Genomic DNA, 15,808 nt, shown 5'->3' on the forward strand with positions numbered 1-15,808 from the left:
CACCTTTAGGATGTGGCAGCAGTGTGCAGCTGAAGCAGAGAGCTTCAACATGAAGCAAAAAAAAACCTCAGGAATGTTTTCGGCTGCTTTTAGAGAAAAGGGACGTCTTGCCCAGTATTTTTTATTGTGCCCCCGTTGAAGACAAAAATAAAAGCACCCTTTACTTTTTCGTTCTCACCATGAGTACCTGTCAATGAGTAAATAATAAACTTAATTTAATCACTGTGTTCACCAGTGTGGTTTTTTTTTGCTTTTTTTTGCTTTACATTTATGCATCAAGGCTGATCTGAGGTATCTGTTTTTTGAAACAACTTCCTGAGCCGCCTCGCTCGGCCCCTGCACTTCTTCTACTTCCTGTTGTGGGCACGTGCCTCTCACTGGTGTAGCTGATGATGCTTGTAGTTCTTTGGAGAAGCCACAAAGGTCAGCCTGTATTCATATATAAAAACATTACATGCTGTCAACAAGGAAATAAATTGAGTTAAAAATGTGAATAGTAGCGTTTCAAACAAATAGTTTATTGCCTCTGAATAGGAGCATGTCAGCGGTAAATGTCCTTAAAATCAAAATATAATGTAAATCTGCTTTCATAACAGCCTGTGCAGATCTGCTTTTTTATATTGTTTGCATATTTACTTTGTGTGTGCTTGTTATCAGATCATTGCCTGCTTTGTGAGTAAATAACAATGTTGTTGGTCGCTGTTTTACCATCAAAGTTTTTTGCGTAAATCTGGCTTTTGTATGAGCTAGTGCCCAGCTGCGTGTGTGCGTGTAGGTGTTGCCTATTTTGCATATGTTTTCTTATATGAATATTTTTCTTTTCATAAACAAATATAATAAGTTCAACAAAGTTTACTACTTACTTTTTAAAGGGTAATATGTATATAAGAAAATAGAAAACCCTTTTTCATATGGGACATCTCATACTTTATATTGCATCATCCCCACTAAACATTCGGCTGTGCTGTACAGTGAACGTGAAGCTAGAGCTGGAAGGCGATTAGCTTAGCTTAGCATAAAGACTTGAAACAAAGGGAAATGGCTAGCCTTGCTTTGCTCAATTTTCCAAAAAACCTCAACATCAAAACTGTCATCGTCCATCAAATGCAATGAGTGTACATAAATGTTTTGTGATTTAAAGACATTCATTTACAAAATATACATTTTCCATTTACCAAACAGACTTGCATGTATAAAACACATGATGCAGTTGAGACTTTAAACTCAAGATTTTTGTTTTTCATTATTTAGACCTCTGTGAAACATTAAAAGATGATGTTAGGATCAAAAATTCAAATCAGACAAAGGCTAAAGTGAAAGTCTATACTGCTCCATCACAATTGTTTGATTTTATATTTGGTAAGAAGACATTTTCTGAAAAATTGAAGAAATGCTAAACTCCAATTGCACTTAATAGCCAAAGCTTTGCTTTTTTACAGTAAACATACACTTTGTAGACTTTCTAAAAAGTCATAGTTCATGTCACATAATGTGCGAGCCATACACAGGTGGTATAAAACTACATAGTCACTGTAATTTCATTCTGTTTGGAAGTAATCAACAACAGACACAGTGAAAAGGTCTTTTCAGGTTTCCAATCTTGGATCCTTCTCCTCAAATGTTTGGCTCCATCAGTGGTTCTCCTGATTAGGGCGCGGAGGGGGGCGTGATGGAGGAGGCGCTCTACATGGAGGTGGGCCCTGAGGTGGAGGTGGCAGAGAGCCAGTTGGGGATGGGGGTGCAGAGACTTGGCCCATGTTGGACGGGGGCAGCGCTCTGTTTGGAGGTGGCGTGTACATGGGAGAGCTGGTGGAGGATGGAGGAGGAGTGGATGGCAAAGGAGGGAGGGTTGAAGTTGGCGAGGGGGGAAAATGGAAGAGCTGGCTGCCCTCTGACGGATGACGCTGGTAACTGTGGGGCAACGTGTAGACCGGTGTGGAGGAATGGTTGTAGATGGGGTAGCGAGGAGCAGGGTAGGATGGGCTCCGGGTGAAGTTTATGCACCTTCCCTGTAATCAGTGCACATAAAGTAATCACAGGTCAGTGAAAGTGTTTTAATTATGAACAAGATGGAAAGAAAAGTGAATGTACTAAAACAGGAAAATGCCATAAACATTTTTTATTGTGGGACAGCGATTGGCAGGTTTGGAGGGGTACGGCTCTCAGCAAATGGAAAGAGAAAATTCCTCTTTTAGTGAGTGTCATGGAAGCAAACGGCATTCCTGCCAGCCCGGCCGTGCTGACGGACCTGACGGAGGCAGGCAAGCAGCATCTACTCTTAATGACTTCTGCAGACAGAAGCATACCTCCACACTATACTGCAGTTGTTTTTAGCTTTTTCTACTGACGCTGCCACTTTAGAGTTCCTTTGAAGTCAATAGGCTTATGATTAGAAGCAGTTTGGACTTAAAAATGTTTAGTCTATGGAATAACTGCAATTAATGTCATGGAGATAAGATTTTGGCCTAATTCCTTTCTGCTTTGTTGTTTGATCCTAAGCCTTCACTCCAAACATCCCTTGTTCCACATTTCCAGATGTCCTGAATTAATTCTCTGAATTCTTAAATATCTCCCTGCCAAAAGTTGAAAGTTGGATCGCAATCCTATTAATTGCTTTGTTTTGAATACGTGTGATCAATCTACATAACTACGTGTGTAAAGGGCTGTTACTCATTTTTGTTTCTCAATACAATTATTACATAACAAGCTGACAGCAATCATTGAGCAAAATCATTAGAATTTCTTGTATTCATCCGTATGAAAACAGCTAGATGAAATTAACAGAAATGTCAGATTTCCATCACTATTTCAACATCATTTTCCACCGTTTGAGGTTTGTCTCGCTTAATGACATCGTCACGTTGCGTCCTCTTCTCTTGCTGTGGTTAGTGCCACCATAGTACATCGTTTATTTTGATTATTGGTACCTGTCATTATCAGTAATTTCTTTGTATACTTCAGTAATAAGCTCTGTATATTCAAGTGGTTATTTGTGTCATATCTGTCCTGTGCAATTTTTGTTAACAAAGCCTAAAAAGCAAACAGAAATGTAGTTTTTATTTGTATGTTCCAATGTCCAATGACAACAAATGGCTCTTCTTCTTCATACGGTGTATGTTATTAAACTATGATTTGGCTTTATGCAGTAATCGTGGCATAAAATGAAAATGAAATGACAATTAACTCTGTGATCCGACTTTTTTGTTAGACAATTCATTTCCATGATGGTGACAGACCTTTTCATAGCATCACACCTCGACCCCTCATGGTTGTGTTATCCTATTTCTCACCTTGTCTCCGGGATAAGGTCGCATCACAGACACTCTGTCATAGCCTTTTCTCAGGAATACACAGAGAGCGTCCAGTTTTCCCTGTATAGAGATGACAGTCAGTAGAGCTGAACAGTCCCTCAAAAGACAAACAAGTGCAGAAACTATAGTAATGACAAGAAATTGTCTTTTGCTCCAGATGTCTCTTTGCATTGAAAACTACTGTATATACTGTAATAAAGAGACAGATAAACAAATATTAACACCAGCTGCACAGATTCCACGTTCAGGGGTTAGCTCAGTTCATGTCTGGTTCATATTACCCTTCATCCAGATGACTAATATGTGAGGAAGCAAATGTTATAAACTATTTCCTGCTAACATCATTCCCAGAAACACAACATTTTTTACATTTTCTAGGTTATGATCGAAAGACGACAGTGTAAGGAAGAGGCCTACATGTCAGAAACAGTTTTAAAGCATCTGGAATAATCATCTTCTACATATGTGATCCATGCCTTAACTTACATTTTATGGCAGTAATACATCTCTGACAACTGAGCAAACTTGGAAAGAGCATGAGATTTGTTTAAAAGCTCTGGAAAAAGCCATCAAGTGAACCCTAAGCTATGATTTCTTGTCAAACCATGATAAGTAATATTTAGTAGGAATTTAAAAGCCGTTTCAGGGATGTACTCATAATAAAAACACTTTAAAATGAGTAAATTATAAACATATATTTGGTAAAAAAAAAAAAAATGGCAGAGGGGATGAATTGAAGCAGTTAAAATGAATGGAAAAACAGGGGAGCACCTTGATGGGGGAGTACCACTTCTGGGGACGGATAGTTTTGTGCATGTTGTAGTAAGGCCTTGATGGCGATGGATCAAACTCCTCTTCAGGCATCACAACTCGGGCGTTTTTAGCTTTTTCCAGTTTGGCTCCTTCTTCAGTTGATCCTTTATCTCCCCAACGAACCTGAACAGAAACAAGATGCTTTTAGTACTGGACTGCAATTAGTGACAAATAAAAGGAATTAAGTTAGTGTCAAAGATTTAAAATTGGTATTGAGCTGAGAATTTACTATTTGGTTGTATTTTCAGCGGCAGACAAGATTAATTGATATTAGATATTAATGTAAAAATCCATGCAGATGGATTAATGAATCAAGGGAAACGATTGATAAACTTTCTTGACAACACTTCTTCACTTTAAAAGGAGCTGTGTGTAGGATTTACTGGCATCTAGTGGAGAGATTACTGAACCAAATGACCCTCCCCCCTTTCCAAGACTGTAGAGAATCTACAGCGGGCGCGAAACTCGCTCCCTATGCAGATATGAAAGGCCTATTCTAAGGTAATGAAAACACCATTTCTGCCCCTAAATCCTACACATTGGACCTTTAATCTAAAAGGCCCATTTAAAGAAATGATCCCTAAAAATGATAGATTATGTACAATATGCTTACTGCTACCTTTAGCTGCTGATAGATTCCTCACAGTTTACATCAGCACCAACAGGCTCAGGTATGAAAGTTAAATGAAATGTAATGTAAATCCCGTTTTTCCATCAGCCTCAGCAGAACTTTCCGTTTAGTGCAAATTAACAAATGTTAGCATGCGAGCTAAGATGGTAACTGTAACAAATATACTGCTTAGCTTTCAGCAGGCAGCGTCACAAAGCTGTGAGCAAGGCTGTAGTGCATCATATCCTAAACTGTCATTTTTAGGCTCTGCATCTGCATCTGCAATTTACATAGAAAAAGTTTCTCTTTCCTTTCACATTCAGATGTTTGTGGCATGTCTTCATGGGTTTTAATTAAATCCAGTCCCCTGAAATCCACAAGAGAACAAAAGTTGGCTCCTTTGCCTCAGTTTAATTTTGTCAATTTATGACGCAAGTTTCAGAATTGGGTATTTTCATGAACCTCTGAGAGAGCATAAATCCTTCACTTTTGAACTTGTATGACACAAAACACCAAAATTCAGCAAGAGACCTGCTGTCGCGAGTCGTTTACACTGTCAAAGGTTTTTCTTTTCTATCACTAAAAAAAGCTAAAATGTCTAGAAAGATCCAGCACGTGAAGGGTGAAACCAGAGCTGTCAAAGCAGCCTTGAAAGTTCATTACTCAAAGTCACACCCCTCCAGCTGCCACAGAAAAGCCATGAAGGTTTTAACTTGGCAGAAAAAGCACATAAATGAAGCTGTGCATATTTTCCATGGCTGTGTTTGGAAGCGGAGCCGTTTCAACTTCACAGCACATATACTCCTCAGACTGCGCTAACAGTTTGTACAGCACTTCACACCGACAGAATTACTTCTGTCTCCTTGCCCTTATCTCCCAAGACAAAGCACACATCTGGTCCGTCTTGGTACGAGGCAGTCTCAGTAAAAATTCTATTCACCTCCTACAAACTGCTGCTCTCAAGCCTCACATTTCAGACTTTCTTATTCCACCATTGAGGTTATCATCATGACTCTGAACTTTTCTTACTGCTGGTCTTCCTCAGAAAGACAAATTCCTCCTTCGTTTTTCTTTCTCAATCTGTAAAACCCAAGCCACTCAACAACTGTACAACAACCACAAACAAATCATGCAAACTCCGGCCCTTAAAACCGCCCCTCTTAGATTCTACCAAGCAATTCTGCCGTCTTTGCAGTTTACTGTCCAGATGGCCTCGTCTTAACTCGTCACAACAACACAGTGACTCAGCCTCTTCCAGGGTGGACTTTTGTTCTCATCTCTTTGAAGGAACGAGCTGCTTTGTGCTTCCCTTTTTGTTCCCTGCTTACTGGTGTTTGATCACACTGCCATCTTTTAACATTTTCTGTAAACTAACTGAGTCAAACATGCCACGTGTTTCACATGTGAACCTGAAACCAGTTTACAGAAACACATATAACGTTTGATATCATTTGAATATTTTGAAGATTACATGTTTAACGTTAAAAGAAAATGTAGGTACACTAGCAAGTAAGGAAGCACGACATTGTAGCTGACAAATTACCCATGGAAAATAGTCATGTGACTTAGACTTTTAGAAAAATATTTCCATATTTTCTTTTAATGCTTTCTCTTTTGCTTCTACGTGTATTGTTTGATAGTTTTGGAAACTGTTGTTCCTTTTTTACCTTTTGACTTACTTTTTTAGGTGTTCATTTGTCAGATATCACACTTTAATTCTATTCTAAATACCATTACCCAGGACCAACCAGTTCTTGGTCTTGGGTATTTACACTGTAGTATAAAATTGTGTCATATTTGTTCACTGTGTTTGCATGATTATTATATATTGCCTTGTTTGCAGTTTGCTTTCTGGGTTACCTCCATTCTCTTGATGCCTCCGACTCCACGGCCTCCGTAGTACGATGCATCCACTGTGGGCCACCTCTTCTTTGGAAAACCATCCTCATCATCCTAAAGTAAATAAATATGTGAATATTTTTTGCTGTGACAAACACAATACATATGTTTAAAGATATTGAAATGTAATTGAGCATTTGAATAATAAAACACTCACTGAGATGTCCTCTATTATTGGGGGAGGCGGCTCATGAATGACCTGCAAGCATGCAAGAAACATATTTACAATGAGCTTCACAGGATCGCTGGTGTGTCTTTTATCACATCATCAGTCCTGTTTTATTCAGGTTTTATTCAAGTACAAAGTGCAATGATGTATGATGAAGATAACTGTCAGTGATTGAGTTCATCCTTGAGATTAAATTTTCTGTTGTCGTACCACAGTGCAGCAGAGAGGCCAGAACCACCACAGCAGAACGATGGTCAGTAGGAGCAGCAGGATGAGCAGAGCTATGGCCACAAACATCCCATCAGACTAGAAGAAGAAAAAAAAGTATCAAACAAATGTTACTTCCATCGCTAATACACAACAAAAAGTGTATATAGAGAGAACAATGTGGATTAGTTTCAAATTTTGTAACATCTTGTGTCAAGGCCATTAATGAAATGCAGCACCCTGTGGCAGAAGATCAAGCTGCTGTAGCTGCAGACATGTGTGATGTGGCAGTTCAGAAACAGCTGATTCACACAAGAACTAAAGAGCTGGTGATGACACGTTTCTACACAATAGATAATTTGCAAATTTGAAGTCAGTATCTACACTGAAGTTTATTGCACACTTTTAGCCATCAGGTCTGGGTGACTTTGGCTTTTTTTGTTTTAGTTTTTGTATTACTTACACAAGAGACTGCAGTGATTGTGACAGAGCTTGATATGAAGCTGAGGCCATTATTCATGCTGACGTGGAGAGTGGCAGACCTGCAGAAATGGGAAGAGAGTAAAGCAAAGTGCCTCGCTGGCATATTCATGGCACCTCTAACTGTGAATATAACACTGAGAATCAGCTAATACATGTGGATGTGCCTCCATTTCACATTAAAATCTAGATCATAAAGGCAAAGCAAGTCTGCTTATAAAGCACTATTCAGACACGGCTGTTCAAAGTGCTTTACAAAGGCATACAAATCCATTAAAAATAATTTAATTACATTCAAAAGACAAACAAAAACAAGTCAGTTCAAAGTACTTTACTGAGGCAGAGAAGTGGAATATATTAAAATTGCAGTAACAAATTTACTATACTGGAAAGCCCTGAGCAGACAAGCTTGTCCAACAGGTGAGAAGCATTAAAGCAGCGTCACCGTGCTTGGTTTAGATTAAAAAACCACTGACTTAACCTGTCCCAGTGTTTAGGCCCAAGACCATTTAGAGCTTCATAGATGAATAATAGGATATCAAATACAGGGATCCTCAGTTAAAACTAAATTTGTTGTGTATTTTAACTGATTAGACTAAAAAGAGAACGGCAATAGTGTTTATAATACAACTACTAATCTAAGGAAACCCATACTTTCTATTAACAGTAACAATCACTTACGTTCCCTCTTTCTCCAGAACAGGAGCGGGGCACAGAAGGTACGTATCTCTCACTACCAAAGGTCTTTTCACTGCGAAAAGAGAATTGTCGTAAGAATTTGTATACAGTAAATTAAAAAGTATTGTGATGAAAGAAACAGTAGTATAAGGAAAACCAGAGTTCGCTCTTTTCTAACTCCAGAAAATTCAAGCCTCAAAATTGTTTTTTTTTGTTTTTTTTTATTAAATTCCTGGACTTCCTGTCCTTATGGAAAATGAAGCAAATGAGGGAGGGTTGTGGTTTATTTACGCTGGCTGAGTGAGTGTCTAGTGTGTGCAAAGACAGTGCTCGTCCCTGATGAGATCCACATTCCCTGCTAGACATCTGAGAGGCGTTGAGCGGTACACCAGCTGATTCAAAGCGGGGGGAGACGGCGCTGATGGTTTTTGAGATTGAGGCTTTAAGTTGTCGGCCACAAAGAGCTGCTGCCCCTACCCATCCTGACCATATGGCCAAAATAAACTTGGCACAGTGATGTAAATGGCAGCTGAGAGCAATCCCCAAAATGTTATGTTGTGTTAATCACTCTTTTGTGTGGACAGTTATTTATTATATTTCTTTGTAAATGCATTAACATAGTCTTTGGAGAAACCCCGACTGAGTCTGTCCACTGTCACGCTTTGCATCTAAATTGTAAAACTTTTGAAATGACTTTTTTCTTCTCCTCAACCCTCCTCCTTTCTATTTGTTGTTTGTGTCCCGTGTGAAAACAAAGTCAGCAGTGACTTACTTTAATTTGAGTAACTTAATTTAGGTATAGTATTTAACTTATTGGCGGCACAGTGGTGCAGTGGTTAGCATTGTCGCCTCACAGCAAAAAGGTTCCGGGTTCAAATTTGGGCCTGGGCCTTTCTGTGCGGACTTTGCATGTTCTCCCTGTGCCTGCGTGGGTTCTCTCCAGGTACTCCGGCTTCCTCCCACCATCCAAAAACATGTGTCTCAGGTTAATTGGTGGTTCTACAAATTGCCCTTAGGTGTGAATGGTCTTTGTTTCCGTTTGTCTCTATGTGGCCCTGTGATGGACTGGCGACTTGTCCAGGTTGTACCCTGCCTTCGCCCAATGTGAGCTGGTATAGGCTCCAGCCCCCCGTTACCCTGTTCAGGATAAAGCGGGTATAAATAATGGATGGATGGATGGATTTAACTTATTCACACGTTACGTGACGTACGGTCGAAACGTGCGTAACTGTAGCCCAAACTATGATCTTTTCCTGAACCCAACCAAGTACAAATGATGCCTAAACCTGACCAAACTGTGACAGCATCACAACGTTAACCATACGTTAATTGTTGTTACCATGACAATTGAGGTCTGGTTCTCCTATCACTGGTACAGTCCAACAATCATATATGTGGTTGATAATGGCCTTCTGAACCTACTAGGCGTTTTATGAGCCCAAATAAGACCATATATTTGTGACAGCAGCGTCTTAATAATTTCATAATCAATAGTCTGATATACAACTGTAAGTCAAACTGATTGGTTTCATCTCCCCGTTTCTAATCTTTAAGCTACACGAGAGTATCTATGTCGGCCAGATGAATGTGTATTTCAAAATCACAAACTATTCCTTTAAGTAGTTTTAGCTTTAAGTTGAATGATTTACTCACAAGTTTTTTTTCAATACATATGATTAAGTTTTGGTTGATCACCTTTGATGACCAACAAAGGAATTATCAGTTACTCAAAGATGGAGGAATACTTTTTTGTTTTATTGTTGCTTTGCTTCTTATGGGCAGAACTCCACAACAGCCTTTGCACATGTGACTTATTAAACACATCCAGCAGACGCAGAGTAAGAATAGCACTAATTTGATGCCAGGTGTCTGCCAACCAGCTCCTGAAGGAAATATCTGACTCTTAAGCTGCTAAATGTTTCACCATATTCACCATCTCGCTGGCAGTTTCGTCTGTCTGGTGTTTGGCACTCGGCATGCACCACTGTGCTGGTAAAGTTGCAAGCAGTAAAAATAAAACAATGAGCAAGTTGTAATAATTCTCTGTGGAAATGAGTGGGCTGCAGAGCGGATAAATCAATTGGTCTAATATATTAATAAATAAAAGAGAAAACTCCTCAAAGAGATTTGTTTTTAGTGTATCCCTGTGTGCCTGGGAGAGTGGAAAATACCTCAAGAGCAAAGTACTTACTCAAAGTAACTGTGTCATTGATGCGGAAGCTGCAGAGGACTTTCTGTACATCTCGGGCGTGAAGGAAACCGTTTCCCTTGACAACCACCTGAAAAGACTCTGGAGAGGGAATAAATCAACCATTTATATCATTTTTCTTTGCAGTAGATTAAAAAGTACAGAAAATGTTTCAGAATAGTGGTCATTAGTGTATTTTGATTTTAATAATGCATCTGGATGTAACTTTGAGTACATTTCTGAACTAAACATTGTTTGTTTACAGCACAGTGCTCTGTGGTTTTATTACATATTTATGTTTCTTTACCTCCTTCACAGATGCTGGACGGCTCCACAGCCAGGATCTCAATGCACGATCTCTTCAGGATCTGCATGAGAAAATCACAATATCAGATGGACTAAAGGTAACGTAGTTTAAATTATGCCCGGATGGATTTCATCAGGAATTGAAATCTGTCTATGAATGTCATGCTTGTGTCTTTCCTACCGAGTCAATGACCCCTTGCAGCGCTTGAAATCCATCGTTTACAGGGAACACGTGGTCTTTACTGTCAGCTATCGTTGACAGCTGTCAATAAACAGGGCTTATTGATTAATTGATTGTTTGCAGGATTGATTACTTCATCTGTTGGTTAACTGACTGATTTACCTGGGTCTCATTGAAGTCTTTGACTCCAACACAGTACACAGTGGCACCCAACTGACGCGCTCTGCCGGCCTGATTCAAAACAAGACAACGAACAAACAAACAAGCCACAGTGGAATAATGAACACTATCCACATCACACTGAAAGAAAAATGCTGCTGCCGACAGGCTGAAACTGAAACTTGTTTTGTGATGTCACTGCTCATGTTATGCCATTGACAGCGGCTGGAAAACATCTGGAGTGACGTAACTGAGAGTGATGTGATCACAAACACAACAAGCTTCCTGTAGAGAAATGAATGCAAATGCAGTATTCAATTCAGGGTGAATTAACCCTTTAAGTTCTCTAATGTTGAATTATTTTCAAGCAATGAGACACAACCATTGGTTGTTTGATGGTATGATAGACATCATAATTACTGGCTTTTGGGAAAATGGTGTGTTTGAGAAGATATTAATGATCTATAAACTTGTTAATTGTGCTTTTATAGGTTTAAACACTCCACAGTTTAGTAAAAACTCCAAATGGTTCTCATGTCACCTCTCTTACCTCTCTTTGTGCCAGGTCAAACTGATTTTCTCTCAGTTCGCCATCTGTCAGGCCAATGATGACACTCGCTGTCCTGTAACCTAGGAGACAGAAAAAAAACTGCGGTTAAAATTGTGAACAACTTTACTTTCGACAAGTGAACTCTGTTGTAGATTGGATTCATTTGGAAAAATATTTAGAATATAATTGTGATGGGAAGAGCAGCTGTGTTTCAGTTGTTTCTCTCATTATGTGATGACTCTACCATACAGTGTGCTTGGACTATGAAGAATATGAATGATCAGTAAAGACTCCACCATGATTAGGTGTTAAAAAGGAAAATGTTCTCCTCACCATCGCCGGTCCCGTAGTATATTTGCTCGCTGGCCTGAGAGAGAAGTTTTGAGGCGTCAGTGGCTATAAATTTAAACAAGCCTCATTTGAAGAGGTAGATGCCAACCTGTTGGGTCAGTTTTCCATTGACTTAACAGATGACTTACTCTTTGAAATCCTCTGTGCATGAAGGTGTCTCCGCCTGGCTGCACCATGCGCAGCTCCTCCAGTCCGGCCCGAATCTGTTCTCTGATCATGAGAGCAAAAAGTATTGATCGCATTGAAAAGACACAGCTCAGAAGGATTAATGCAAAAGTGAATCATAAAGATGTGTTGGTGTGTCTGTGTGTATGCCACCTGTCTTCTGTTAGTGCCATGAGAGTCCTTCCTTCTGTTGAAAATACAATAAAAGACATCCGCAGCTGAGGACTGGGAAAAAAAACAAAAAAACAGCAGAATATTGTCATGTTTCACAGTCTGTTATTTTCTCCTCACTTTTTAAATATCAGCTGTTTCTGTGTGGACATACCTGATAAACTTGTGAGCCAGATGATCAACAAAGTAATATATCTCGTTCCAATAATGTTGCACACTGCCTGACCTGAGAAGAAGATCCAACAGTTAAACGATTAAATAAGGGATTGAAAAAACTTTAGTTCAGTATTGTCTCTAAATATCACCCTACAAACTCTATACTATGAACACTTGAAAGACTAGTCCAGTTGATTAGTATTGCACTTCCATAAAGGTGACTTACGGGATATTTTATAAAAATTGTAAGATCTGATGCAATTGAAACAGACAACTGATACTGTTCTTACAGACTGTGAAGTGCTCCTCATGGTGGGTAAAATGACAATGCATAAAAAAGTGGAATGTCTCTTTTAAAGTTTTGATAGGCTTTTTATACAATAATCAGATCAGATTGAGGATTGCAGTATTCTAGCACTGCAACAGCATAATAAATTAATAAATTGTACCTTTATTGATACTGCTTATCCTTTTTATGGTATATTACAGCTGTGCAAATGAATTATTTTCACTATTAATGAATCTGCTGAATGAATTAGTGTATAAAACAACAATAAATTGAGGAAAAGTCAGTTACACGTCCTCAGATTACAAGGTGATTTTTTTTTTTTTTCACTTTGCTTGTTTTGTCTGAACTAAACCCAAAGATATAAAAATGTATTATCACATAGGACAAAGAAAACACGAAATCTTTACACAAATTAGTTGCATTTTCTTTCTTATAAAACATTAAACTGAATGGTGAGTTATCAAAGTTTAACTAGTAATTTACTCTTGATTGATTAATCAGGTAATGAACTAATAGTTTCAACTATAATTTCACATACCAAAAGTTCTGAGAAAAAAAATACATTTACAAATAACAAATCAATTGTATTACTTGTTATATTGTTGGTAAATGACTTGTAAGAAATCACGCTGCAGCTGCTTCTTGCACTGTTTAGTCCCTATCTTCTGTCAAACAGAAGTAAGTGGGTGGTTCCTGTGTTTGTGTTTCCTCCTGACTGTTTAATATTTCCACTCGTTGCTTCAGTGCCCATTTTTAGACGCCAACCAAAAACTAAAGTGCCACATGATTCTGTCTTGGCTTCTTTTTAGGTCCAGATTTTCTGCAGGTGCAGATTCACCAGAACAATCAGCAGGATGCAGATTTTTTAATTGGTGTTCCATAATTTAAGAGAAATGTGGGGAAAGTATGCTTAACCTCTGCAGCCTGCTCTGACACTGCACTGCCTCTCTTCTCCTCCCTCCCTTCTGTTTTCATTTATCCTGTGATGTGAGTCTCAGTGCGGAGACCGCCAAAAACCTTGGGATCTTTGGAACATCTGGCTCCAATGGAGAAAGGGTTCTGCAGCCCGAAGCACAGAGAGAGACGGAGCTGGGACGAGATGTGGGCTGCTCCTGTCAATGAAGTGTGGCTGCAGTTTGACAACAAGAATCCCTGCAGTGCACTTTATCATCTCAGTGAATGCACAAACACATCACAAATGAGGATGTCATAACATAAACACACATTCTGTCAGTTCTCAAGGCTTTTAACTGGCTGAGACTGAATGTTTGCAAAAATCAGCTATTAGTGAGTATTCTTATTTCTATAGCTGTTTTTAAGAGAGAGTTTATAAAGCAAAACACCAACGTGACCTGTTCAGGAGCTTCATGTTAGCTTAATGAAAGTTTAATGTGCAGTGTAATATAACCCTTACGTTAACCCTTGGAGGGCATTCAAGTCCTCAGATATCTGCTCCTTTGTTTCATAAAATGACACGGTGTTGCAATTAGAGCTCGAACAATAACTAGAGTGACAAAAAACTATTCAGCATTATAAAAAACAAAAATCATCTAAGTCTTTTCAATACAAAAATGTCTATTTGAATAATCAGGTTTCAAACTGTGGATTGGAGAAAATAATCCATCTGAAGATACATCTTAGACTTTGGAAAACTTAAATGTGTCACTTTTGTCGGGCATTTTATTCGGTAGCACAAACAACTGATCAGTTAATTTTCAAAAATTAGCCGATAATGTAAGGAATTACTAGTTGCAGCCTTTGTTTGTTGTGGATTGCAATCAGATCATTTCTCTCTTTATGATGATGTTATTGATTTTGTCCTCAGTTGAAAATGTTTTAAATGATGAAGCTTTAAAAATAGTGTGATAGATACACATTTCATTTTGTGCCACAGGAAATCATCAAGAGATATGATGAAAGGATGAATGTTTTCACTGTCATAATTTAAATTAAACTTTAGAAAACCTCTCTAACATTTCACTTGAAGTCCAGAGTTAAACAGGTGAAATTTCAAAATAAATGTACATTGGATGCATGCTGCTTTTACAGGACCTACATGAGCTCAGTTTTGGCAGTTACAAGTCCAGGTGATTCACATATCTGTCTCTTAAACCCCAAAAACTTGCCCTATTTTTTATATTCACACTGATCTGTATTATAAATAGCCTAAAATCTGTCTGTTACAACACAGTAGTGGCCCATAAATTCCTCATGAGGACCTCTTAAATGAAGTTTGCACCTGTGTCTTCAAAACAAACTCAGATGAGTCATGCACCGAGCATTAGAAGACCTCGTCTGTGATCAAGTAGAAGCAGGAGCACTCACTTGTCCAAAACAAAGTAGAGGTCGAATCCTCCGTAGCAGGACGACCCAGCTGCCCTCCTCTCGTAGAACTGTGCTGCACCGCCGGCCGCCAGGACCGCCACCAGCATGCCCAGTTCCACGCCGAGCAGGACCTGCCTGCACCAGCACTGGGACATCACCCCAAGTTTAAGCGAGCGCTCAGCCCGGGAGAGGGTAAACATTAATATTCTCCAGCAGGAGTTTTCCTCTTGACTTCTCCCTCACAGTGCGCTGATGTCATCAGCCATGCTGTGAAGACTGATCTCCAAGGCATGAAGTGCTCTTGTCTGGATCAGTGTCCCATCTCCTCAGGAGCAGATGTGTGCTGGCAGAGGAGGAGTGAAGCTGGTGGGACTGAGTCCTTGACTCCCTCTCTCTCCACACTCAATCATTTTAGCATACGGTGCCATGAGTTTGCACAACAAACCAAAACAAGCATGCTTTAGCTGGAGGATGATTTATTGCTTCTTTCTTGTATTTATGTGAATGAACCCACAGCTTTGATCACACTTCTGTTCTCCCTCATGTTTTTCTTAGTTTTTTTCTGTTACTTCTGTTGAAGGCTTACGTTATTCTTCACCTTACCCATCAGTGCCACATAGTGGCAAATACATGCATCCTGCAAATCGCTGCACTTGAACATGAAACTGTCACTCATTTCATCTGCATCCAAGAACTTGGAACTTTACCTCTGTGAAAACTTAAATAATAGCACGTCTTTCGTAAACTGATACTTGTTAGAACAGTTGATTGCAATTAATATCAAACGGAAAACCCTCATA

The 15,808-nt window shown here is 39.1% G+C and overlaps 1 protein-coding gene across 4 annotated transcripts; it reads right to left on the minus strand.

Annotated features, from left to right (window-relative positions):
- Window positions 1-497: 497 nt before the first annotated feature.
- Window positions 498-15,290, minus strand: LOC138623195 (anthrax toxin receptor 1-like). 4 transcript variants are annotated; one of them, XM_069702581.1, is made up of 19 exons: window positions 15,009-15,074; window positions 13,599-13,795; window positions 12,393-12,464; window positions 12,221-12,292; window positions 12,031-12,112; window positions 11,885-11,918; window positions 11,552-11,631; window positions 11,005-11,073; window positions 10,843-10,923; window positions 10,663-10,723; window positions 10,359-10,457; window positions 8,171-8,240; window positions 7,473-7,551; window positions 7,013-7,108; window positions 6,791-6,832; window positions 6,595-6,687; window positions 4,083-4,247; window positions 3,291-3,371; window positions 498-2,009 (listed from the first exon to the last, which is right to left on the minus strand). In XM_069702581.1, exons 4-19 carry the CDS (start codon window positions 12,277-12,279, stop codon window positions 1,632-1,634), a joined length of 1,569 nt encoding a protein of 522 aa, XP_069558682.1. In that variant the 5' UTR covers window positions 12,280-12,292; window positions 12,393-12,464; window positions 13,599-13,795; window positions 15,009-15,074; the 3' UTR covers window positions 498-1,631. The 4 variants fall into 4 exon arrangements, with proteins under 4 accessions (XP_069558682.1, XP_069558663.1, XP_069558672.1 ...); XM_069702562.1 differs by lacking the exon at window positions 13,599-13,795 and having other exon boundaries at window positions 15,009-15,290; XM_069702571.1 differs by lacking the exon at window positions 15,009-15,074 and having other exon boundaries at window positions 13,599-13,928.
- Between the last annotated feature and the right edge of the window lie 518 nt (window positions 15,291-15,808).

The sequence above is a fragment of the Brachyistius frenatus genome, unplaced genomic scaffold (genome assembly GCF_029030835.1).
Source record: "Brachyistius frenatus isolate BFR_SWC_R1_liver_20210118 unplaced genomic scaffold, ASM2903083v1 Contig_3, whole genome shotgun sequence".
NCBI classification, from domain to species: domain Eukaryota; kingdom Metazoa; phylum Chordata; class Actinopteri; family Embiotocidae; genus Brachyistius; species Brachyistius frenatus.

Excerpts from the sequence above, each read along its gene's own strand:
- LOC138623195 (XM_069702562.1), bottom strand. The coding sequence starts at position 15,208 with ATGTTTACCCTCTCCCGGGCTGAGCGCTCGCTTAAACTTGGGGTGATG. Across the intron at positions 7,109-7,472 it reads CAATCACTGCAGTCTCTTGT|TCTGATGGGATGTTTGTGGC; the intron begins GTAAGTAATACA and ends TTCTTCTTCTAG. Across the intron at positions 6,833-7,012 it reads GGCCTCTCTGCTGCACTGTG|GTCATTCATGAGCCGCCTCC; the intron begins GTACGACAACAG and ends GCATGCTTGCAG.